Raw genomic sequence first — 25481 nt, 5'->3', positions numbered from 1 at the left:
TAGGATATATTTTCATGAGTCAAGAGAGTCAACATCATGATTATAAGACCCTTCCGGCCAAGATGTATCTTACAAAAGAATTTATTGTGTCTAGAAAGTCCTAGACACCCCCAAAGTACAAGTCGTCCTAAAGGAGGAAAAACAAGCAGATTCGACCTCATTTGGCACTCACTCACTCTCACAAGTTTGATCTCAATAAAGGAAGTTCGATTTGTATTTATGAAACAAGAAGACGAGAAAAGTGAAGGTCTAGAAGAAGAAAATAAAGAAGAAAACTTGTTTTTGGGCTCTATCTTTCTCGCACGTGCGAATAATTAGGGTTTCTACAGCTTCCAAGGCCGAAATTGCATGTCCGAGTTGCAATAGGACGAGTTTTAGTATAAAGTTGTAGGAAAAGGAAAAACTCTATTTTGACTTCGTTGACCTTAGGAAGATCTATCTTGCTCAAAGAAGGATCTCTTGAAGAAGCTAAATTAGGGTTTCTATAGCAGCTATAGGGTCGAAGTTGTTGGACAAAGTTATAGGGTCGAAGTTGTGGTTGAAGTTGCAGATTGATGCAAAATTGAGTTGTGGTGATCTGATTCTATTGGAAGGGCTAACTTGGTATTTGGAGGAGGACTTGGTCTAGGATTTGGGTCTTTGTTGTCTCATTTGAGTCAGATTCTATAAGAAGAGGAGTTTTTATGGGTTTCCCCCTTGGAGGGATTTTTCCCTAGTTTGGAGCCTAATATCTATGTCCATTGTCTTTACTGTTTTGATCTTGATGTTTGCTTGATGAAAAGATCTAATAAAGAAACTCAAGAAGATAAGTAAAGTTCACAAGCAAGTATTAAGGTATAAGGAAAATCTGAATTGATAGTTGCCACATTGCATTGTCCAACAGGAGCAGTGTGAATTCCAAAGGGAGCCACAAGCATTTCTTGTTTCGCCAGTGTGTAGAGTAGGCAAGTTGTGCGAATTGCACTTAGGAGGCCGAATTTATTTTGCAAAGCAAACTTGGGTTTCTAGATTGATTTGCCAGTGGGGAAAATTGTATGCCGGAGTTTTTCCAGTAAAAGGCAAGCAGTTGTTGTATTTCTCAATTTCGCTGAAAATTTAATAATAATATAAACCCTCATCTGCAGACTAGTTTTTCCCACATTGAGGTTTTTCCAAGGACTATTGTCCAAAATCTTGGTGTCAATAATTTTGTGTGTGCATTATTTCTCAATTCCTGTATTTATTTGTGAAAATTACAGTAGTGAATTAATCGTTATTTGTCGAATTAATTTTTGAAGACAAATCAATTGCTTAAGTTAGAAGATCAAATTTCAAGTCACTGCAATTAAGGAAATTTCACAACGGCAAACCGTGTGACAACCAACCAACTAAGCTCACCCTCTGTGAATTCTCTCATAAGACTCAACACTCAATCATGGTTATAAATGTACTTGGTTATTTGTTTGCACTCTACAACAACATCCTGCACCCACGGCAACTCCCCGATGTCCTCCAAAATCACATCTATGCAATGGGTAGCACATGGGCTCTAAAAAATGGTAAGAGTATTTTTTGGTTAGAATTCTTCCAGTTTCCACATAATTTGCAACGTTGTCCGTGATTACTTGGACAACAGTTTTTACCCTAACTTCCTCCACAACCTCTGACCACATTGAAAAAATGGGATTTGCATCCTTTATATGTGAAGATGCATCAATGGAATTTAGGAACATGGTTCCTTTTGAGCAAGCAACAATAAAGTTGATGATTATTCTACTCCTCTGATTTATCCACCCATCTAACATAATTGTGCACCCAATGGTCTTCCATGAGTTTTTAATGCTCTCCAACTGTGCCTTGACACATTCATACTCCTCATTAAGGTCTTTCTCCCTAAGTGAATTATAAGAAGGTGGTTTGTAGCCACGGCCAGCACATGCAATTACATCTACCATGATCTAAAAGAAAGGCGACAATGCATAGTTAAATGGGAGGTTATTATAATAACAAAACCTTCTCACTGCCATATCTACCTCCTTTTTTTAGTTTAAATTTCCAAGCTTGGTTGAGATCTTGAACCAGTGCGAGGAAGGAAGAAAGGAGAGGTTATATGAGATGCATTTCCTGCAAGATTTGATGAGCTAGAACCTATAGGAACATGTTGACCTTGTATTTGAAATCCACCCATTGTTGCAGCTTCACGCTTCATTATTTCTCTCTTAGCATTTTGTTCCTAAATGGCATCCAAATTAGCTTGTATTTTGGTGGTGACTTTTGGGGGCAATGATCACAAATTGTTGGATGTTTACCCCCTATTCTAGCCAAGTGGTATTTCAATCGTTTATGCCCCCGAACACCACAGTGGGACAAAAATTGCATTTGAGTCTCGCGTCAAAACCAGGAATTTCATAGGTACCATATTCCCAAGCTTCATCAAGAGGCCTTCTAGACTTGGATTTAGGAGCCATGGAATTTATGGATCAGGATGACAATCTGATTTCAGAAAGAAAAAATATATTTAGAAAATCAATGTAAATTTCTTTAATCGTTGAGGCCTTCAACAAGAAATGCACCAAAAAAAAGTCCCCACAAATGCCTGTAACAGCGATAGTGTGGTTGTAGCAACCACACTATGGCTGTTACAGGCCTCTGCAAGCCTATCTCAAGGTCGCAGAGGCATGCAATAGGCCCTCTGTCGGGACAAGGGGCCTATTGCAGGCCTCTGCGACCCTGAGACAAGCTCAATGGGGCTTGTATGAGCCACAATGTGGCTACGACAGCCACACTATGGCTATTACAAGTCCCCTCGGGCCTGTGTTATAGCTACAAAGGCCTGCAACAAGCCTTCTACCTAGACAAGGGGCCAGTAACATCCACAACCACACTAAAATTATTACAAGCCCTCGTGGACCTGGCACAGGGCTACGGAAGCTTGCACCTGTTGCAGGCTTCCATGGCCCTGAGACAGGCCCCCGTTGAAGCCTGCAACACTGTGGTTGTTACAAGCCCCTGCAAGCTTGCCTCGAGGTCGTGGAACCCTAAAACAGAGTTTTGTTGCCCTAAGATGGGCCCATAAGGCCCTATAATAGCCTCATTCCATTAACAAATTTAAATATATATATATACGAAACAAAGGGATCGATCGATGCTTACCTAAAGGCTCCTTTGTTGTCAGATCGTGAATGTTGGATGTTGGATTTTGAAGGCTAGATGTTGGAGAGAAGTGAGTAAGCAAGAAAACTGGCCTACTTTAACAAGAAAAACGGTAAGGACAACCAAGTATCTCTGAATATGGTTGAGTTTGTCTGAGTATGTATGAGTCTACCAAGTCTGTCTGAGTGGCAAGTATGGTAGGTCGAAGATGGCCGAGTCGCTTCTTTCATAGCAGACTTGGCCATACTCGACCCACCCGACGAGTACTCACCAAGTCATGGTACATTGATCTGGAAAGAATGGAAAAGGAGAATTTTTAAAGGATCCTCCCTATCTATTGATTCAATTTGAAACACAATTTTAACCAACATCGAAGAATCCATTCTTGCCTCCCCCTAGTCTTAAAATCTAAACATGCCCCCACCCCCTATGTCAGGCCAGGCAGTAACTCTCCAAAGGCAGAAAAAACTGATTCGTCTGATTATTCCATAGGTAGGTTATTGTTTTATACATTAGGGGTGATTGTTCAGTTCATCTTCCGATGATTGTTCACATTCCTGATTTATTTATTTTACAAATTCCCCAATCATGAAGATTAGGTGTCAACATTCCCCCCCTAATCTGAAGGGATGTTGGTGAGTCCAAACATCATTCTGAATCGTTCAAGCTTTTCCTTTCCAAGTGCTTTGGTGAAGATGTCTGCAATTTGCTCATTTGTGGAACAATGACAGAGATGGATTGTTTTGGCCTCAACATGATGTCGAATCAGATGATATTTAGTATTGATATGCTTTGTTCGATCATGGAACTTTGGATTCTTGGCCAACTTTATTGCAGAGGTGTTATCAATCATGAGTGGAGTTGATTGTACTTGTTTTACCTGCAAATCTTCAAGAATTTTCCTGAGCCACACAATTTCTTTCGTTGCTTCAGCTGCTGCCACGTATTCTGCTTCAGTTGTGGAATCTGTTGGAACTGATTGTTTGCGTGATCTCTAGGAGACAGCTCCTGATCCAAGACTCATAGCATATCCTGAAGTAGATACCCCAGTTTCTTTGTCTCCATCGAAGTCTGAATCAGATTATCCAATCAAGCTGAAGTCGTCCACTTGTGTATACTTGATTCCAAGGTCTTGAGTTCCCTTCAAGTACCTTCGAACTCTTTTTGCAGCAGACCAATGTCCCTCACAAGGCTTTTGCATGAACCTGGAGAGGATTCCAACAGTAAATGAAATGTCTGGTCTGGTAGTAGTGAGGTAGATGAGACTTCCTACAAGCTGTCTATACTTTGTTGCATCCTCAAATTCCTTTCCTTCAATAGATGTGAGCTTTAAGTTTTGTTCCATTGGAGTAGAAAGAGGATTGCACTCTGTTATGCCAAATCTGTTTAACAAATCTCCAATTATTTCTTTTGAGAAAGAAATATGGATTTTGGATGTCGGGTTACTTCAATGCCAAGATAGTAATGAACATAGCCCAAATCAGTCATTTCAAAACTTTTCCCCAATTCCTTCTTTATGGATGCAATGTAGCTTTCATTGTTCCCTGTCATTAAAAGATCATCTACATATACCACAAGATACACAACTGTTTTGCCAACTTTCTTGACAAATAAAGTTGCATCATCAAGATCAAAATGATTGAAGTTGAGTTTCAGAAGATGCTCAGTTAGTTTTTCATACCAGGCTCGCGGTGCTTGTTTGAGGCCATACAAGGACTTCACAAGTTTGCATACTTTATGTTCATGTCCTTTTACAGCAAATCCTTCAGGCTGGGACATAAAAACATTCTCTTTTAGATCTCCATTCAAGAATGCAGTTTTTACATCCATTTGATGGACTTTCCAACCGTTCTGAGCAGCTAGTGCAAAGAGTGTCCGGATGGTGGCCCATTTTGTTGTGGGGGCAAAAGTTTCCTCATAATCAACCCCTTCCTTCTGTGCAAAACCTTTTGCCACAAGCCTAGCTTTGTGCTTGTCAAGTGAGCCATCAGCTTTGTACTTGTTCTTGTAGACCCACTTGCAGCCAATTGGTTTGGTTCCAAATGGAGGATCAACCAGCTTCCAAGTGCCATTCTTTATGAGGGCATCATACTCCTTTTGCATCGCTTCTTTCCATTCATCATGAGAAGCAGCTTCTTTGAAGGAAGTTGGTTCAAAATCTGTAGACAAGTTCAATTCACAATCATAAGTAACATCCATATCAACAGGTGAATTAGAGTCATCTACATCACCTCCATCTTGTCGGTTTGAATTTCTGGTTCATATTTTTCCAATTTCATCAGGATGAACACTTTCAAGTGTCTTTGTCAGCCACTTTGGGGGACCTTTCTGAGATGGTCCAGGTTGCTCTGTTGATTGAGTTGGGACTGAATCAAGATTGAGTCTCCCAATTCTATCAATTACATCACTTAAAGCATCATCCGCTGTTGGAGTTTCATGTAGGGGAGATTGTTCTTCAGAAGAAGATTCCACATGTTGATCTAGTATAGGAATCCCCCCTTCAAGATGTGGAATCTGATTATCAAATTCTTGAAATGATTTCATTTTTGCGAATCTATCGAAGCGATCAAGTTGCCGCTCAACAACATTGTCAGATTTGGATGATTCAAGAAAAATGACATCTCTAGATACAACAAACTTTTTATTTACTTCATCATAGAGGCGGTATGCTTTAGAGGTGTTTGAATACCCCAGGAAGATACACTTACGACTTCTAGCACCAAGTTTGTTTCTATGTACCTTTGGTATCAAAGCATAACAGGTGGAACCAAAGATCCTGAGATGTTTTACAGAAGGAACATGTCCATACCACAATTCATAAGGAGTCTTGTTTCTTATAGCATTAGATGGACATCTATTCTTTATATATGCAGCACATAGAACAGCATCAGCCCAAAACATTATCTTTACATTTTTGAAGAAAAGCATGGATCGTACGGTGTACCATATTCAAGATTGTTCTATTCATTCTTTCTGCTACACCATTCTGTTGGGGATTATAAGGCATAGTTGTTTGATGCTTGATCCCATGTTGGCGAAGATAGTTTTCAAATTCATTTGATGTATATTCTTTTCCATTATCAGTGCGAATAGACCCAATATGAGATTGTGCATCATTTTCAATCCATTTATGAAAATTCTTGAATGTTTGAAAAGCATCAGATTTGTTCTTCAATAAATAAACCCAACACATTCTGGTGTAATCATCAATAAATGTCATGATATATTTATTTCCATTTGCAGAAGGAACAAGCATTGGACCACATAAATCTGAATGAATGAGTTCAAGCTTCCTATGTGCTCTTGAATGTGAATCATGAAAAGACTGTTTGCTATGCTTTCCTAGAATGCAAGCATCACATTGCTTATGTTTCCTAGGAATTGTAGGAAAACCAGCAACACCATTTTTCTTCAATAAGCGGAGACTGTCATAGTTTAAATGTCCAAATCTAGCATGCCATAATAAACTTGATGGAAGTGTACCTTCTTCATGATGAGAAATATATGAGAAATGTTGTGCATGAGCAAAGGTTCCTTGCAGTTTGAGAAGTCTTTCTTCTTCTATTCCCCTCATGACAAGTGAGTGGTCAGATGCTTTTCTTACCTCAAGCTTGCCATCAAACATATGAATGGAGTGACCTTGCTGGCGAATGTGGACCAAGGACAGCAAGTTTCTCTTGAGCTGTGGGAGATATAGAACATGATCCAGAAGAAAGTCTGGAAGACCAGGCAATTTAAGCCTGATTGTGCCAAGCCCTGATGGCTTGATTTTTAACCGATCTGCAAAGTATACTGCTCCATCAACATTGTCAGTGAAATCTTCAAAAAAATCTTTTCTATGAGTCATATGACAGGTTGCTCCTGAATCAAGCAACCAATCATTTTTCGAAGAAGCAAGTGAAGCATTAAACAAATCTTCATTTACTCCAATGTTACATTGTGCCTCAATATAGTGAGCGGATTCAGGTGCTTTACCTTTGTCTGTATCATCAGTTTTACCTTTCTGTTGGTTTCTTTTCTGCTCAATTTTGTCCCATGGTAGCTTGCATGTAGAAGCATCATGTGATCCATTTCGTTTGCAGCGAATGCAATGCAGATCTGCCTTTTCTCCTTGAGAATGTCTGCCCCCCTACCTCTGAAGTATCTTCCTCTTCCTCTTCGTCCACCTCTTCCTCTTGTAGAATCTTGAGCAGGATGCTTTTCTTTATGAGCAAGGCACACAGTCTCTTCAAAAGATTCAGGAGCTATCTTCTTTCCAAAGGCTTTCTCTCTTTCAGCAAACTTTTTCACAAGAGAGTCAAAGGTTATATCTTTAAGATTTCCATTTGCTTGTAAAGACTCAAGATAATTGGAGTAGGTAGGATAGAGTGCCTTGAGAAAAGCAATAAGAGGGATATCCAGCTCAACCTTAGTGGATTTAATATCATGCATTATAGACTTTACTTCAGATGCAAGAGCAAGAGGATCATTATTTTTCAGTTCAAGAGTGAAGAGTTTAATCATGAGCTGAACAACTTCAAGTGCAGAATGTGAGTCATAGAGCTCTTTCAGCTTTTGTAAAGCTTCAAAGGCAGTTGAATATGATGAAATATGGCGACTTACTTCTTCATTTACAGATGCTGCAATTAATGCATAGGCTTTGTTATTTTTGTTTTCCCAAATGACGAGCTCTTTGTCTGATGTAGGCTGCACTGGGTCATTGTCTCCTTCTCCGACACACACTCCTTTCCACAACTCATTGAAGATGAGGGTGTGTTTTATCATCCGGGACCATTCAGGATAGTTCTCCTTGCCAGTGAGAACTATTCCTACCATGGATATGATTGAATGCATTCTGTAAAAAAAAATTACTTTTGCTGATAGAAAAATACTTCTGCCAATATACAGTAAAATTGTACTCAAAAGGGCATTACTGAGACTCAGCAAACCAGTGTTGGTGTGGCAGCAATTAATGTAATACACCAAGACTGTGTATTAAACATAAAACATAATAGTAGCTTCCTTGATACAGATTACCGATTATTGAATCTTATAACCCAGGAAAAATATATATACAGGCAGACTTCACATCAATATGAATAAACGCACGAAGCTATATTTTTAGTAGGGAAATAGATGTTTTTCCACCACTACCAATCACCCATCGGAGACGACCTCATTTCAAAATATATATATATATATATATATTGGAAAACAAAAGTATTTGCATAACTGTGAAACCAACATCCAACAAACATATTTAATCTGCCATCCTGAGATTTGAAGAGGAGAGCTAAAGCTATCCCCGGCTCTCCAGCAATGTAAGCGGAACTACAAACGCAAGACAGTCCAGCAATGCAAGTGGACCTGCATGGGCCACCATGGAACTAGCTGGCGGACAGTCCAACAATGCAAGCGGACCTGCCGACGCTTGGATCCAAAGACTCTGATCCACTGCACTCGCGCTCCTAGGGGTAAAAGCCCACGAGGCTTAGAGACTAGCCGGCGGGGTCATTTCTTCCCAGATCCCTCAAGAAGCAAAGAACAGCAGATTGCAACGCACACGCAATCAAAGGCCTCGGCCTCAGGGAAGATGGCAGAGCTTTTCCTCTGGTAGCGGGTTTCTTCGGGCAGCAAGAAGCTCGGGAAGCAGCCGGGTTGGTGGTCGATATGATTCGATATGATTCGCCAGATCCCTCAAGACTTGCTTGAAAACATTTACCTCGCAGGTGCGCAGGGTATGGTGAGGCCGACGGTTTGAATGCTGGTGCGCAGGGTATGGTGAGGCCGACGGTTAGAACGCTGGTGCGCAGTTTTTGTTCACAATGGAGGGCACGCAAGCAGGGTTCAGAGATGATTTCAATCACAATCACAGTATGGACAGCTAGAACTGGGCGGGAGGAGAGCTCGGACGGTTATGAATTTCGATTATTTACTGCTAATGGATATTTAGAATGAATGAGCCGAGGTACCTCTCACTGCACGTAACATAGATATGCGTAGAGCGTTAAACAATGAAAACTATAGGTTTTGTTGTGAAAGGGATTCCAGATGTAGAGGAACGTTGCAGCGTAGGTTTTGTTTAGGAAAATGGCAGCAGCATAACAGTAGCAGGCTTGACAGAAAATGTCAGAATCTGGCACCAACGAATATATGGGCAACGTATTGCAGGGAGCAGGCTCTGTATGGAGCAGAGCGCAGGTAATGGCAGACAGAACACAGACAGGACAGGCACTCAGTCAGACAAGGGAGTTACAAGGCACAAGAGCTAAAAATAGGAGCTGGCTCTGATACCATGTCAGGCCAGGCAGTAACTCTCCAAAGGCAGAAAAAACTGATTCGTCTGATTATTCCATAGGTAGGTTATTGTTTTATACATTAGGAGTGATTGTTCAGTTCATCTTCCGATGACTGTTCACATTCCTGATTTATTTATTTTACAAATTCCCCAATCATGAAGATTAGATGTCAACACCCTACTCTGCACGTCATCCCATCTGCTTGGGCCCCTCCTCCCCCTAATTTCCTCGAGCTCAATTTCGACGTCGTCCTGAAGGAGAATCCAGTTCCATCAGGGTTTGGAGGTATTATGCAGGACCGTAATGGCCATCCTCTATTCATTTACTCTGGCTCCTTAGGCATTAAAAGAAATAATGCATCAGAGATCACTACCTTAATCGCTCGGCTAGAAATTGCACAGGCTCAAGGCTACTCCAAAATCTTTGTGGAAGGAAACTCTCAGTTTATATCAATATGATTACCAAGCTTTAGAAAGGAACTATGATAGTATGATCCATAAAGTCTCAGTAAGTTGGTGCCTAGAGGAACTCATCTGCAAGGCCTCATCCCTTCTGACACAAATTTTAGTCATCATTCCATTCCACATCCGGTGATCTAGCAACAAGGTAAAAGATTTGCTAGCTAACTATGGTTGTTTGGATTCTCAGGCAGCTCTCTCCTCCACTTGGAACCTCCTTCAAGAGTCTCCTATCAAAGACAAGAGCCAACATCTTATTCAACAAGAATCATCACTCCCAAATGGGGTGATGAGATTGCAAATGTTGATTTTTGGTAGCATCGAATGTGCTCTAGCCATGAAAATTGGTGGAGAGGCCAAGGCACATACGATCTCCAAGACCCAGAAATCGTTTGGGGGAATTCCACCCGGTTGGAGAGACATTAAAATAATTAATATTTTTAATGGGGTTCCTAAGTCTAAAATTAGGAAAATTAAAATATTAATGGGTATTAATATAAAATTGGGTTATAATGTTCTAAATGACATGGATCAAGCCAAATCTAATCTTAGTCGTTGATTAGGGACTTAATCTCGGTCGTTGAAGACTCAACAGGAAAAGTATAAGAGGAGGCTTGAGGGTCAGTTGGAGATACACCAAGTTGATCAGTCAGTTCGATTTTCTGGAGCAGGATTTTGCTGAGAATCAAGCTAGTGATCTATTGCAACGAGGGGAAGTTCGACACGAGGTCAAGAATACATAACAGAGAGGCAAAGATGGTGCCAGAGAGACAACACAAATCCTGGAGAGGCTGACGCAGAGGCAGTTGGGAGCTACGCAGAGGCTGAAGCCAGCGTGGGTGACGCAGAGATTCTGAGAGCTGACGCAGAGAGCCAAGGAGCTGACACAGAGGCTTCAGTAGTTGTGCAGAGGCTAGCAGAGCTGACGCAAGGCCAAGAGGCAATGTTGGGTGATCTTCATGGGGCAAACTGAGTGCAGGTAAGCTGAGAGGGTGACGAAGTCCTTATCAGAGTGACGCAAAGCAATAGAGAAGCTTGGAGCAGCTTTCGTTGTCCAACTAAGGAGTTGTGTAGTTGCTATGGGATCATCCGTCCGATGATTGATAATATCTGTCTCCGAGGAGAGGTATTACTGTCAAGGACATTCTCTGTTGGGTGAGCCATTTCTGGCACCCTAGTTGTATTCAGAAACTACATAATAATAAAACCCTCATAACTGTTGCACCAGTTTTCACGCATTGGGTTTTTCTGGGGACGATTGTCCAAAAAAACAGTGTCTCTTGTGTGTTTGTCTCAGTTATTTCAATTGATGATCTGTATATGAGTTAAGGTTGCATTTGTGTTTATTTTCGATATTTATATTATTTATAAATAACTTGTTAATGAAAAGAAGAAGTAGGAGAAAATAAATCAGATAATACATTAGGGATTTCTAACGTTTCAGACTTAGAAATCTCAACAACAAAGGGGGGGTGAGCTACCACCGCCCACCCAAGACAAGTGGTTGGGGGACATGGCAGCACAGCAAGCCCCCATAAACATGTCTTATTAATCGTCATGTTGGAGGGGTCTCATGCAAGCACATTGCTAGCCAACTGAACCGCTATGAACTGTGCCACTAGCATTGACTACAGATTGGATTACTAGGCCTACCCTGGCTTGGCTTCTGTGGAACTAAATTGAATTTCTTGCCTTTCACTACCTCCCTCCCATCGTTATTACTCATTCTCGGATGGTCTAGGTTTTGGTTTGCTCTGTCCGTCGTCCCCTCTAAGTGCCTATGTAATTCACTCCTTGAGTACTTGCTAACCCAATTCTGTGAGTTTTGGCTAGGCCCAGTTCCTTTGCTTTGCAATCTCACTTTCCATTTCACAATTAGAAATTTCACTTTCCCTAGTTGGAGACTCTGAGCCGCTATGCATTTGATTCCATGGTACACTGAGTTGGTGTTGTTGTTTCCCTTTCCAATTCAAATTGTAATGCATGCAACGATCATTGAAGCAAATTTTCTGAGCAAGGTTGTAGCAATTCATTTTGGGTGTCAATAATCCTTGGTGGGCGTCGACTTTATCTCTGGTTTGCAATCAATCCATGGTCTTGTGTCTTTTTCTGCATATGTTCTATCTTTGGACTTACCTTTTGCTTCCCTTGCGGCTGAATGATCCCTCTACAACTCCCTTTCAGCTGTGGTCTTGCACGTCCTCCGACTTACCCCTCTAATCAATCTTGGCTTCTCCCCTCACTCTATAGCTCTCCCTCTCTGTAAACTTTTGTCTGCTCCTACCTCCCTAACTCCATGGTTGTATCTGGTCTACTGCCATCTACTCCTTACCCCTCCCTACGTGGCCTCTCTCTCTTGGCCACTAGCCTTCTCCCCTCTGCCTTTGAATTTTTGGTTATGTCTTCTTGTTACAGTTTCATGCCCTGCCAACAAGCACGTGTCTGCTGAGGAGCAGCTTATTATCAAGGTCAAGCTTCTCAGGGTGACCCTCATACCCACTAGCACTTGGAAGAAAAAACTGCCAAGTTCCAAGAGCTTACTCCAAGACCCATCCAGGACAAGATCACTCGCATGGAATGTAAGGGAGCCTCAACACGGCAGCAACTTTCAGATTTCGAGGCTCTCGCTTAGTTGGTTGACTAAGTGTTGGACGTAAGCCACACTTGAGGCTGCTTCAACCAATACATGTATACTATCGACTTATACTAGCATCTAAAGTTTCTCCTTGGCCACATTCTAATGGATAGCTTTGAGCACAGAGATGACATCCTCCACTCTTTGGAACACCTCCACTAGCATCTAAGGGCCCTAGACCAGTATTTGGATCGTAGTGAGCAGCATTTGGGCTTCCCTCCTTCCACTGGCAGCCATCCCAACAGCAATGAAGACCCAATTCAAGTTGTCGCCATTGATTCTAATTCCTCTACTTATTTCCTGCCATGCCCCTGCATATTTTGAATTTAGATCTTATAGTCTTTTCTGCTGGCCTATTTGGCCTGGGTTTCAGTTTACATCTCAGTCTTTCAATATTTTTTATTGTTACCACTCAAACTAGCAGAGGTCCTAGGAGGGGATCCTATAGAGCAGCTACTAGGTCAAGGGGCAACAATGGCGCGATAGCCCACTGTCACCTTAGCTAAGGCTCCCTACTCTTTATGGACTTTCACCAATGGGAGGAGACCCAGTATGAGGAATCACGGGAATGAATAGGTCAATGAAAGGATGAAGGGTGATTCCCAAGGCCCATTCACAGGAGAGACTCAATAATATGGTTTTCTTGCTTAGAAAGCAAGGTGATAAGCTCTCTAGGAAAGGCTAGGAGGATTCTTGAGGCTAGGGTTTGGGAGTATATCTTGTCAAGAGGTTTCCTAGACCTGAAAATCCTTATAGAGAATTGGCCTTCATGTGATCTTTGTGGAATTAGAGTTGCAAGGTTGCGAGACCACACGGGACTAAGTGGACCCAGAATTAGGTCAAGAATGTGAAGTTGATAAACCAAGGAGGGGCTTGACCTAATTATGGAAGAGAAGAAGACCAAATAACAAATCTTCTTTTGAGAATTCAATGCAATGATCCAAATAAGGACACTAGCCAAGGGAAACCTAGGGCAAGAAACGGTCCTTGAGCTAAGGCTTGCTATATCTCAAGATCCCACCCTTGGAATTTCTTGAAATTTGGAGGACCTCTAGAGAAAACCCTAGCGTAGTTATGGACAAGAGATCGAACTTTTTTTATGGCTACAATGGAAGAAAAGTGATACCCTAGGTGGCCTATGGAGGCTAAGCCTAGAAAGAGAAGGAGAGGTGAGAGAAATATTCCTTAAAAGCGATCATCTATTGAAGGGTTAGTGACTTGTCCTATGGGAGAGATGGAGTCAAAGAGAACTTGGTGTTTGGAAAAGATTTACCCAATCAAGGAAGCCTTCAAGCAACTTCACATGACATTAGGGCATAAGAGCAGCTACTTAAGGTCTTTATACTTTGATATGAAATAATTGATGACTTATCAAGATATATTTAACAACAATAATCTCTAGGAACATTCACCCATTCATACATGGCCCATGCAATGATGCAACGCTACAAAAGATCAAAATTTCCACAATTTCACATAGAAAGCAGTAAATTTCATACTTGTATAGCGAAAATCCCAGCAACATTTCATGTGACAAAGTAAATACAAGAATAAGCATGAAAGGGATCACTTACATGTACAAATGAGTATATCCAATCGTCAAATTATGCCAATAATGAAGTTCTAAGATAAGAGAAATAGATCTAAACATCAAAATTCATCCATGCAATCCAAACTCATCCTCCAAAAGGGAATGCAAAATTCTCAAGTAGCTACTAAACCCAATCCAAGTGATGATGATGAAAATGAATCACCTCACTTGTATCTATACAATCACTAATGAGTTCAATTGCCTAATTTGGCCTAATTGAGCCCCAAATAATAAAATAATGTGCAATAATAACATCCCTTGGTGACAAGCCCACCAAGATAGCTTAATAACATAAGAATAAGCCTCTCAAGAAGGTAGAATGATCAATAAAGAGAGTCGTTGGGCCTTTGAGGGGGCCTAATGAAGTCCAGAGCGTGTCATGATGAAAGAATGGACCTCAAACATAGTGGACAAGGGGTTGGCCCGTTATTTTTCAAGTAAATCCATGTGGTGCACCCAGTGGGTACATGGGGCACAAGGACATCCTCATGGGTCTCCAAGCAAATTGAAATGCTTGTAAACCATCCATAAGGGCTAGGATGATGACATAAGCCCTCTCCAATGAGACACATCCTCATCTAGACCCTGGAACATCTGCCAAGTGTATGGTGCAAGTGTGGAGTCGGTTGGGCATGGTGAACCAGGTGCATCATCCTCATCCAAAAAGGTGGAACACAAGCAATCAATGAGTGGTGTTGGGAATCAATGAAATACTATCTGCTATGGGGGAGGCACATGGCGCTCAACGCTCACCCTACAAGTGTCAATGTGGCCCTCTTGAAGGCTAGGACCTCGTATAGGGAGACCAAGCCCCCAAATGGAGACCCACCTGCAATCCTGCATAAGAACGAATGTGTCCCCTTGCCCTCCAGTACAACAAATCATTAGAATAATCAAGTAAAAGAGCTTACAAGTCATTAATCAATAGGGCACTTCATGGTGGCATGCCCTTCCATAGTGGGCTTTGGCATGTACAAGTGTCTCCAAGCTAAATGAGTGGGCTAAAAAAGGACCCTATTAGGTGGTTTCAACCTTTAAAGGGGGTGACATGTCCATGGTACATCCCTCAATTGGTAGGTGGCAAGTGATATTGTACTCGAACGGAGTGGGGATCAAGGGAATCATCCAAACCACATGTCATGGTACAAGGGTAGCTATAATAAGGGAAGCCCACACCTGGGTATATGAGTGTAGGAGGGAGAAAATCGTGGTACATGAGTTACCCCAACCTTTGTTTTTCCAACCTTCTTCATATGATTTTTGCCCTTGATTGATTTTTCTTCATAACTTGTCAAAGCTCCAAGGGATCAGAGCATGTTGTGTAATATATAGCAGTGGATACCCCCTTAGGGTGGGGTAGTTAATCGCCCACCAAGGGTTGGGACAATCATAGGTTCCTTAATGATGGATGGGGCTCATCTAGGGCCCATAGGAACCAAGGTGATGGCCACAAATAAGGCGTAGAGCTCATGTTTGGCTTTTGCCCACGTGATAAATTTGTATGTTCCGGCCATTTTTTGCATTTTGTGGTACATTTCCTTTTGAAAGTGGCCAAATTATGTTTTTTCTTTTCTTTTTAGCTGCATCAACCTCCGGGCATCGTTCCAAGTCTGACCCATGGTGTAGGCAAGGGAACAGGCAGGGGGAGGCTAACCCTATGTGGACCCAGTGGACACATGTGGACCCGGATGGAAAAAGAGATGAATGGAGCTAAAATAAGTGGAAGGGAGTGATTGGTGTTGGAAAGCAAAACCACGCAACCAAAATCGGGATTTCCCATGTGGTATCAACCCTAAAGCTAATGGCCAGTAAAGGAGATCACGTGGAACTAGGATACAAAGGTAACCACAAACCATGTAATGGAGACAAGAGTACAGACCTAGCCCACTCTTTCTGCCGAACCCCCCCACCAATCCATGTCCAAAAGTGCCCATGGCAAGTAAAGAAAGTTACTCAACTATACCAATGAAAAGTCATACCTTCGGGGTCGGGACGCCCACCTTCAAACATACAATCATAACAAGTGGGCGAGGGACCACATGGCTGGCTCAGGGAGCATAGTTAATGGCACATCGAGCTATCTGGTGGCTGCAAGGGGCTGCTGGCTGCCGGCTGAAGACCATCTAGGAGAAAAAAATTGTCCTATATACACTACTCAAAATTTTGTCCTATATACACTACTCACAGGGGGTAACATTGACCACTTTGATATCTCATGCCTCTCTGCGTAGAGTGCAATTTTGGTTACTGTCTGGTCTTCCTAGCGAAAGACTGACCTGAGATATTCTGTTCTTTTATGTACATTCAAGTTTAGAAAGAAATAAAATATTTACCATGTAATATATATATATATATATATATATATATATATAATGCTGGATATTGCGAAAATAAGTTATCTGAATCCAAACTTCACATAAGAAAAAGAAAATACAGAGGATTTTACGAAAACTTTGATTAATTTAAAATTTTAATTATCTTTCTCAACAAATTTTTGGGGTGGTGGGTTGGCCAAAGATTTAAGAAATAGATGAAGATACTGATGATAGACGAGCTTCCATATTTTAATTATAGTAAAAATCGATGCTATATATTACGAGAATAAGTTACCGGACCCCAGGATTAATAAAAGGATTGCGAAGCTTTTATTAAAACACTAACTAATTTGAAATTTAATCAATTTTTGAATTTTGTGTGCTCTAGCATTCTCCACCTGTGTGCATCCATTTCTCTTGACTGATTTAAATTGATTAACAGTCTATGCAATCTCTTCGTTCTCCTTGGGCAGTTCTACAAATCCACTAAAATTCCCATGAAAAATTGGAAAATAAATGGAAATTTTATACTACCGTCTTGCAAACGCTTCAGGGTCCTGCTTCGGTGGATTTGGAGTTTGAGTGGAGGACGAACATTCTCCCTCTGGTGATCGCTGTGACGGCTTACAGCGGTTCTCCTCATCCGTAGCAGTTTGCTTAAGCCTTTTTCTCTGCATGTTTTCTCTTCTCAATTATTAGCAAAAACAGAACACACAGCCAATGCAAGCCCAGCAACCGCAAGAAAGAAAGCAGCCCTAACAATGGCGAGCCCGTTATCAAATCTCTGTGCGTACACACAATTAAAACACCTCGGCTTCAAACAGTCCCATAGATGTGATTGAATGTCATTTCAGACATTGCGTGTGTCAGACGTGGAGCAAATATTCTTGCCACCGGCAATCGTTCTAATCAGATCAAGTGTGTAGTATAAGCCTGAAACGCTCTTGGATTGCGGTACTGAAGGATATCTTTCCGAAAAATTTTGAAATTAAATATCTTCGGCTTTTTAAATGGAAAGCTCTTCATGAGAGCCGAAAGTGCTTTGTCGTGGTGTAGGGAGGCCATTCAACTTTTTCGTGCACTCGGGTTTGCCGGATATAGTCGTTGATTGGTTTGTTAATTGCGCCACAATTTCAGACTACAATTAGGGCGTTTTTATAGTGCAACTTTCAGTCTTTGATGCATTGATTGAATGGTACTAAATGTGAGTATTTAATGGTGCATATGTGTATATAAATAGTTGGTATGTAGATGTTAATATTTAATGGTATTAGTTTTGAAAGCAGAACTGTATCCTAACCGCAACCCATCTTCTTAGATTCCAAATAGATTACAATTTCAAAGAAATGGATTAGGAAAACAAGTTTCTTCCATAAAGTTTTATTCATTTATATTTCAATGAAATAGAATGTATGAATTTTTTTGAGATTTAATTTATTATTTAGATTTTTAAAAAATTCAAACATATACGAGTATGAATAACTCAAGAAAAAGGACCCAACTTAAAACAAAAGCAATAATCACAATGAAGTATAATTTAAAAAAAAAATGAATCTTTATAAAATTGTTTCAAAGTTTATTCCGATAAAATTTACCATAACAATTTTTTAATAATTTAATTTTGGGAGTTTTAATGTTATACAGAAGGTGCATTAGAGATATGTTTATTGAGAATTTGTGAGAAAAGTAGTATGAGAAAAAAATGGTGTGGACTAGAGAACTTACTATGAAAGTGGTATGATGGTGACTTGTTTTAAGAAATTGTTAGGTAAATGATATTTGATAAATAAATATATAATTTTGAGAATATACCATAAAGTGATATGTGATAAGGATGTTTTCTGAGAAATTGCTATGAAAGTGGCATGTGGTAAGGATGACTTTTGAGAAATTGCTAAGAAAGTGGTATATGGCAAAGATGTCATTTTAAAAAATGTCAAATAAATAGTATGTACTAAATGAATTATGTACTTTTGAGATTCTTGATATTTTATACAAAGGTGGTATATAATAAGGATGTCTATTTTTAGAAATTGTTACGAAGGTGATGAGGAAGTTTTCCAAGAAATTGCAAAGTAGATATTTGGTAAAGATGTCTTTTGAGAAATTGATAAGCAAGCATTAGGTGGTAAAGATATATTTTGAGAATTGTTAAATAGATGGTATGTGGTAAAGATGCTTTCATGTTTTGTTTTGTAATGTTGTATGTACATTTACCTAGGCAACGTGATTATTACTTGTACACTTATGTGGACACACATGAGCTATCCACTTACAATAAGTATTCCATGGCATTAGATGAGGTAATGCTTACTAAATTACATCAAATAATTATATAATATATAATGTTACTGTATGAGCCATCTTTCACATTGTAAAGTGTGTAGAACATAATTGTACATTTAACTAATGTTATAAGAGATATGCATTAAGGTTCAAATAAGCACTTAGAGATAGTGTTGGCGGTGTTGGAAATTCATCAACCAAGGGGGTCTCCCCGATATGAAGTCTCAATTAGACCTACCACCGTTTGGATTAGGAGCTGCAAATAGAAATACAATCAGTTGTCATTATCCTTAGGAATTTTCCTTGGCTACCATTATTAACATAACAGGTTATACAAACATTCTTTGAAACAAGCAAGTAAGTCAACACTATGAGGCATATAATTGCGATGTATATAAGGTATTTTCACGGAAATGAAAGAAAGAGAGTGGGGCTCCAGAAGAAAAGTAGTAGCACTATCCTAAAAGAGACACACAAGAGCACAAGAGGATCGTTAGTTAACTTGCAAAGTAGTTCACAAGACAACCACGATCATAAAACAAGTAGCAACACACATTCAACAAGATACATACCAAAGCCATCGAAATAGTTCATTTTCATTAGTATGTGTTAACATAAACATACACCATAAACAATGAAAGAATAGTATCATAATCATTCACGACATATGCATGAAAGTGTGTCGGCTCTGAGAGCTTCATATATTAAGTGGAAGTGCCAAGATATACAATTACAATGGTGCCACACTAGCCCCAATAGTGGAACATTAAGCCACCACTTACTCCTCCAAAGAAAGATCTTCTCTCATATTCCAAGCTAGAGAAGCCAAGTTGAAAAGTTCCAGTCCCAAAAGTCCATTTGCTTGAGTTATGACAGTGTATTTGTAACAAATGAGGTGACTCTCCACCTCCCATGTGACTCTTAAACTTCCCTCATGGCTCTTGAGTTTCTACTATGACTTTTCGAATTCTTACATGACTTTAGAACTCTCTAGTGACTCTTCATATTCCATGTGGGACCCTTGGTCTTCTACATATTTACATTTTCTCATTTTGGGAAATTACACAATTACATTCCACAAATGATGTAGCAAGACACTATGATGTGAAAATGTGGTGATCCTGAATCCTACTGCATCAACTGATAATGTTTTCTTCTATTTGTTAAATTAATCTAACAAATTACTTGCAGATTCCTACAGCAAATATCAAAACACATACACTACAATCTTCACAAATACAATATTGCGGAAGAAATAAAAACACTAAATAATAGATACACACACAATAAACGTTGTTATTTTTGGACCAATGTCCCCGAAAAAAACCCAACTTGGTAAAATCAGTGCAGCAACTGAGGGTTTTATTATTATGTAGTCGTAAATCTGAATACAAATCTATGGAAGCTTAAATATAGCTTTCCATACATAGAAAATAACTGACAGAAGTCTAGTGAGAAATATCGCACTTCCACCGGTGATCTGACATTGACCTTAGCTCAAGATGAGCTACCCCTTATTGTCTCTACATCAACCTACTAGGACCAGTGTCTCTCTCACTCTGTTGATCAGCTGCTGCTCTGGAAACTTGATCTTTTGGCTCTCCGGGCTCCCACTCAAGCTCCTACCTCTGAAACTCGACTTCTCCTCAGCGAATAGGGATCTCCCTCTAAAGCTCTACGTTGCCTCTCTGCACTGCGTCAGCCTCTCTGTGGAGTACGTTGTCTCTCTGCTATGCAGTCACCGGACTAGAAACACTTCCTTCTGGCCTTACTATCCCTGTCCCTCTCTCACTGCTTCAAAACTACTGAATCACCTCTGGCAACATACAATTGGTACTCTAGAGTTCGATTTCCCAGCAATATCGAATTCCTTGCTCCTCAAGTGTGTTCTCCAACCCCCATCAAATTTCTTCTTATAATCTCTCATTGAGGCTTCAACCGCTAAGATTAAAACATAATCTATGGCTTAGATTAACTAGAAATCGATCCATGTCTTCTTCTAGAATATTATCACCATGACTTAATTAATATTCTTTAATTAACCAGATTTCCTAAGTTTAGACTTAGGAACCATTAAAAAAAAATTTATTTTAATTAAATCGTCTCTAGGTGGAATTTCCATAAACAACTTCTGGGTTTTGGAGAATACATGTATTCTAGCCTCTCCGCAAAATTTTGTGGCTAGAACACATCCATGCTACAAAAATCAACACTCCCTCTTAGCGAGGAATGTGTTTTAGCGTTACAACCCACTAAATCAACACCTTGTCTTTGTACCACCTCCTGTTACTTTGTTGATGACTAGTTGTTGTTGCCCACCAACTATTGCACAACTCTGATAAACGTTGTGTTTGTGATGTTGTTGGCCCTGCTGAACTGCTTCCAACACTGCATCTGCACTGCAACTCCCTCTCCATCTGATGCTGCTACAACTGCAACTGTAACAACTGCAATGGAAAAATATCCAAAATACTGAACCAACTATGGTTAGTATGATGCATCTATCACCTGAGCCCTGACTGTTGTTAGACTCAGCCCTGTCACTGAAGCCTTTGCGTTGTTTCTGACTCTACTCTATGCCAACTGCATTGCTGCAAACTCTGCACTTTGTTGCCTAGCATCTGACCTTCTACTAACTACTGCATCTGTCACTCTGGCACCTAACTACACCAACTGCCACTGATCCATCATGTTACTAAATGTTATGGGCTCCCATAGCAAGGTAATGATTCATGAGGTGGACCTCCTCAAGAATCTTGCCCATCCTGTAGCTCTTTGGGGGTACAAAACCAAATCACCCCACCTCACTTCTTGAGGTATCTCGATGACCATGGCAAACTCTTCCTCTAATCTGGAGGACAGTCTGTCGATCTCGGTGAATGAAGCCTGTTGATCCTGCTTCTCCTCCTTGTCCTTCTTTCTGAGAGGACACTGAGTGTTGTAGTGGCCAAGCTCACCACACCTGAAGCACTTGACCTTTGAAACGTCCTTCTTCCTCCTGCGTTGCTCCTGCTGCCCCTTTGATGCAAGGGCCACACCTTCCTCCTCCTTTACTTGCTTCATCCCACTGTTGTTGCTACCACCACTAATGGTGCTCTTTTCTAGATCTCGCCTTATCTCCTCCTGTTGTAGATCAGCCCACATATGATCCCAACTAGCAATTTTTCTCTACTCTAGATACTCTGACGAAAACTTATCATTCTTCGGAAATGTTGTTCAGAGCTAATCGTACCAGCTATGTAGGCTGGGGACCTATTGAAGACAGTTGGTCCTGGACATCCTGAAGCCTAGTAAGGAAGGGGTCTATACGCTCCCCTTTCTACATCATTGTGCATCTCATCTTCTCCTCAAGATACATCTTTCGTTGCTCAGAAGATCCTTCGTACAGCGTAGCAAGTGCCTCCCACATCCACTGGGCGGTATCTTTGCCAGCTATGTGAGACACCACGTGATCTCGAACCCCAACGAGAATCAGCCTCTTTGCCTTTTCCATCTCCTTCTCATACTTCTTAAGCGGATCTGCATCTACAGGTACAACTACCACACTATCGATATAAGTCTTGAGATCATGTTCATCTAGAAGGAAAAAAAAATCTAGCCTTCAAGATCACATAGTTGGAGGCTCCCTCCAACTTATATTGATCTCTCAACCCTGCTAATGCCATCTCTCTAAAAAAAAATGTTGAATTCCCCCTCTTCTCCTCTTCGCAGCTACCGCTTAGCTATTTGCACTCCCTTCTAGAGTGAGAAACTCTGCACATAACTATTGTTTCTCTGCTAGGAAAATTCAAACTTCTTAGCTAGAAGTCCCCTGAAGAAATAATTCCCTTAGTGTGTTCTCTTCCTTCCTCCTGACGCTATTTTCACTAGAAAATTGTTGCAAAATCTGTGTCATAGCTGAATATCTGTTCTGTAAGGAAAATAATGTTGCTCTCTTCTATCTTTGCTAAACTTTGATCTGAAAAATCTACTTTCTTTGTCGACTCACTCAGAGAAATAGACCTTTCCTCAAAACTCGACCCTCTTGGCCCAAGGAATTGTTACAGGACTTTAGAACTCTCTAGTGACTCTTCATATTCCATGTGGGACCTTTGGTCTTCCACATATTTACATTTGCTCGTTTTGGGAAATTACATAATTACATTCCACAAATGATGTGGCAAGACATTATGACACATGTCACTCTTGATATGACTCTTGTACAAGCCATGACTTGGAAATGATGGTATGGAACTTCGCGATGATGTGGCATTGTCAAGTTTTTCTTCTTGCTACTATCTTTGTATCTTCATTATAGATGTTGCATTTTCTTCCTCTTTCTCCTCCAAAAGGCTTGAAGATATGGAAGCTTTTATGTGATTTGTTTCTTCCAACTTCTGTCGTGATCTAGTGTCCCTTCATCTTCTTGTTCAGTGATAATCCTGTTTTGCAGTCTTCTTGAGTGTCACCTTGCATAATCTCCTTATCCTCCTCTCTAAGCAATCATATAGTCATGTCAAGGTATAGTACTTACAAGTGAAATTCACCCACGACAAGATGAAATAAGTCCAAAAACTCCTAGTCTCACTTGCTTCGTGAAAATAACTGATTGAGTTGGAACTGAGTACTGGACAGGGGGGAAAGCTCGGGGATTGCACAATGCGCAGTTCGAGAGGAAAGGAGTGAGGGATTGATGCTTGTAATTGTGCAATTCATAGTACTAGAGGCCTTAAAATCATGATTGCATAGTGAGGCAGGCTTTCCCACTGTAACTACAAAATGCACAGTTCGGGAGAGAGAGCCAGTGGATTGTTGCAATTGCGCAGTTCCGGGAGACATGGAGACAGATTGATACTTGCAACTACACAATGCGTATAAAGAGGTTGACTTGGAGGTAATATTGCGTAATCCTTGAGCATTGTGACTATGAAATACACAATGCTTGGAGGTTGAGACTATGTAGTACGCAATTCCAAGAGGCAAGACAAGCTTTTTTTGCCTTGAGACTGCGAAATGTGCATTTTAGGGAGGCAGTTTGGGAGGAGGTTGACCAAAGAAGGATCATTTGTAAAAAATGACTAAGTGTGGGATAAAAGAGGCAAGATATGGAACCATAACATGACTTGAACATGATCACACAATTACAGACAATCAACCACTTGATAAGGAAGCATTTACCACCCACAATTAGCATGTTCCTATTAAAACGTCAATAGCATAATACTTACCTCCAAGTGCAACACTTAATATACACTTTGCGACACAAGTGACGACACTAGTGAAACAATGATCAAGATTTGGGGAATGTATCTAATGCATGTTTGTATGATGGATAAAACATAGTAGTGCAAGAGAATGCATTAGAACTTCCCTTCAAGAATGTACAAATGATTCCCTTTGGCTAGATGCGACACTTTACTAACCATAAGATGACACTTGCGAAAGTAAGAGAAAGGCGCAAATGACACTTGCAAAGGCTAAAGAAAGTGAAAGTAACACATGGCAGAGCAAAGATAACATGAAAATGACGCTTTTTGAAGTGAAAGAAAGAAAAAATGATAGTCATGAACGTGAAAGCGACAATTGTGAAAACAAAGGTGCGCCAAAGCGACAGCTAAGAAAACTCACCAAAATAGAAGTACATTTGTAATTAAAGTGAGGGAGATTGTCAATGGAGAGTGCGGACTGACTTTCAACATATGTTACACAATACATTGTGCTTATGGATTGTGCAGTCACTGTCACTAGTGATTGCACAAGCCTTACCTTCAAGAGTTGTGCAATTCCTATCTAAGGTTGCATAAAAGATGTGTGTTTGTGAATTCATCGAAGACAAATAATACGTGAGAAACTAAATTTGACACTTAGAAGAAGACTTAATACTTTGCAAAACATCAAATGACCATGGAATGACAGAACACAAGATCCTTAGTAGGCTCCAAAATTCAAGTGTAAGCAAAATTTTGGAGGGTGTTTGTCGTAGCGACACATTGGTAAAACTCCAACTTCTCTTCTCACGTTTTGTCTTTAAGTGCACGGTCTCAATCTTTTAGGAAGTATTGATTTGCTATGTGGATTGCCACGACTTTGCCACTAATCATGGTTAAAGATATAGTCCCTTATATTCCTTGCTCAATTTGAAACACATCAACATAAGACTAGTCACACCTCAACTTTTAGATAAGGGAGAAGGATCATAAGTATACCAAGCTTTAAGCACATTCCCTAGTGTTGCTTCATTGCCACCGATATTATTCAGTACCCCTACGGAGTCACCTCAAGGAAAGACAAGCATTGATTCGCTACCAGCAGGCCTATTCAGTACCCCTGTGAAGTTTCTTACTTCACCTCTCAGCAGATGAAGCCTTTCTCTTCTTCGCGCTTTATTTTATTTTCTTAAATATATGCTTGAAGCACTTATTTAACATTTACAGCACGGGTGGAATATGAATCTCAACTTATTGAGGGTAGGAGAGATTGTTCCTTGTTTAAGGGATTTGAAAGATAATTGAAATTAATATGCTCGTTTTGAAGTTTTTCTCCTTTCCCTTCTCTAACTGGTTGAGTTGACATATTTTTCGTTTAGACATCATCGACTTTAAAGATATGTAAACCCAAATAGAGAAGAGGTAACATATTAGCTAAGAATTGTTCATCATCACAATTCCTTTTTCAAATTTTTCCACATTGCCTTTTGAGCCAAAAGGAGCATATCTCATGCGTAGTCTTATTAGACAAACACAAAAGAAAAGACCTGAGAAAACAAGAAAACAAGAACAAAGCACAAGTAAACTAAAAGAAACATCC

General features: G+C 40.3%; 1 protein-coding gene across 4 annotated transcripts in view; it reads right to left on the bottom strand.

Moving 5' to 3' along the window:
- The window catches only part of DCL2 (dicer-like 2), a 538569-nt gene extending 521108 nt beyond the window's left edge, over positions 1 to 17461 (bottom strand). For 2 of the 4 annotated variants that reach the window (XM_089402944.1, XM_089402945.1), the window contains exon 1: positions 16944 to 17458. In XM_089402944.1, the coding sequence (XP_089259070.1) occupies positions 16944 to 17086 (143 nt within the window). In that variant the 5' untranslated portion in view covers positions 17087 to 17458. Of the gene's footprint in view, positions 1 to 16943 lie in introns of all 4 variants that reach the window. The other 2 variants (XM_089402947.1, XM_089402946.1) reach the window with 2 other exon arrangements.
- Positions 17462 to 25481: the final 8020 nt, after the last annotated feature.

The sequence above is a fragment of the Pinus tabuliformis genome, chromosome 2_1 (assembly GCF_031772625.1).
Source record: "Pinus tabuliformis cultivar Carrire ecotype Pingquan chromosome 2_1, CPIR1, whole genome shotgun sequence".
Classification (NCBI taxonomy): domain Eukaryota; kingdom Viridiplantae; phylum Streptophyta; class Pinopsida; order Pinales; family Pinaceae; genus Pinus; species Pinus tabuliformis.
The sequence above is the reverse complement of the archived record's forward strand: the minus strand, read 5'-3'. Positions and strand labels throughout refer to the sequence as shown.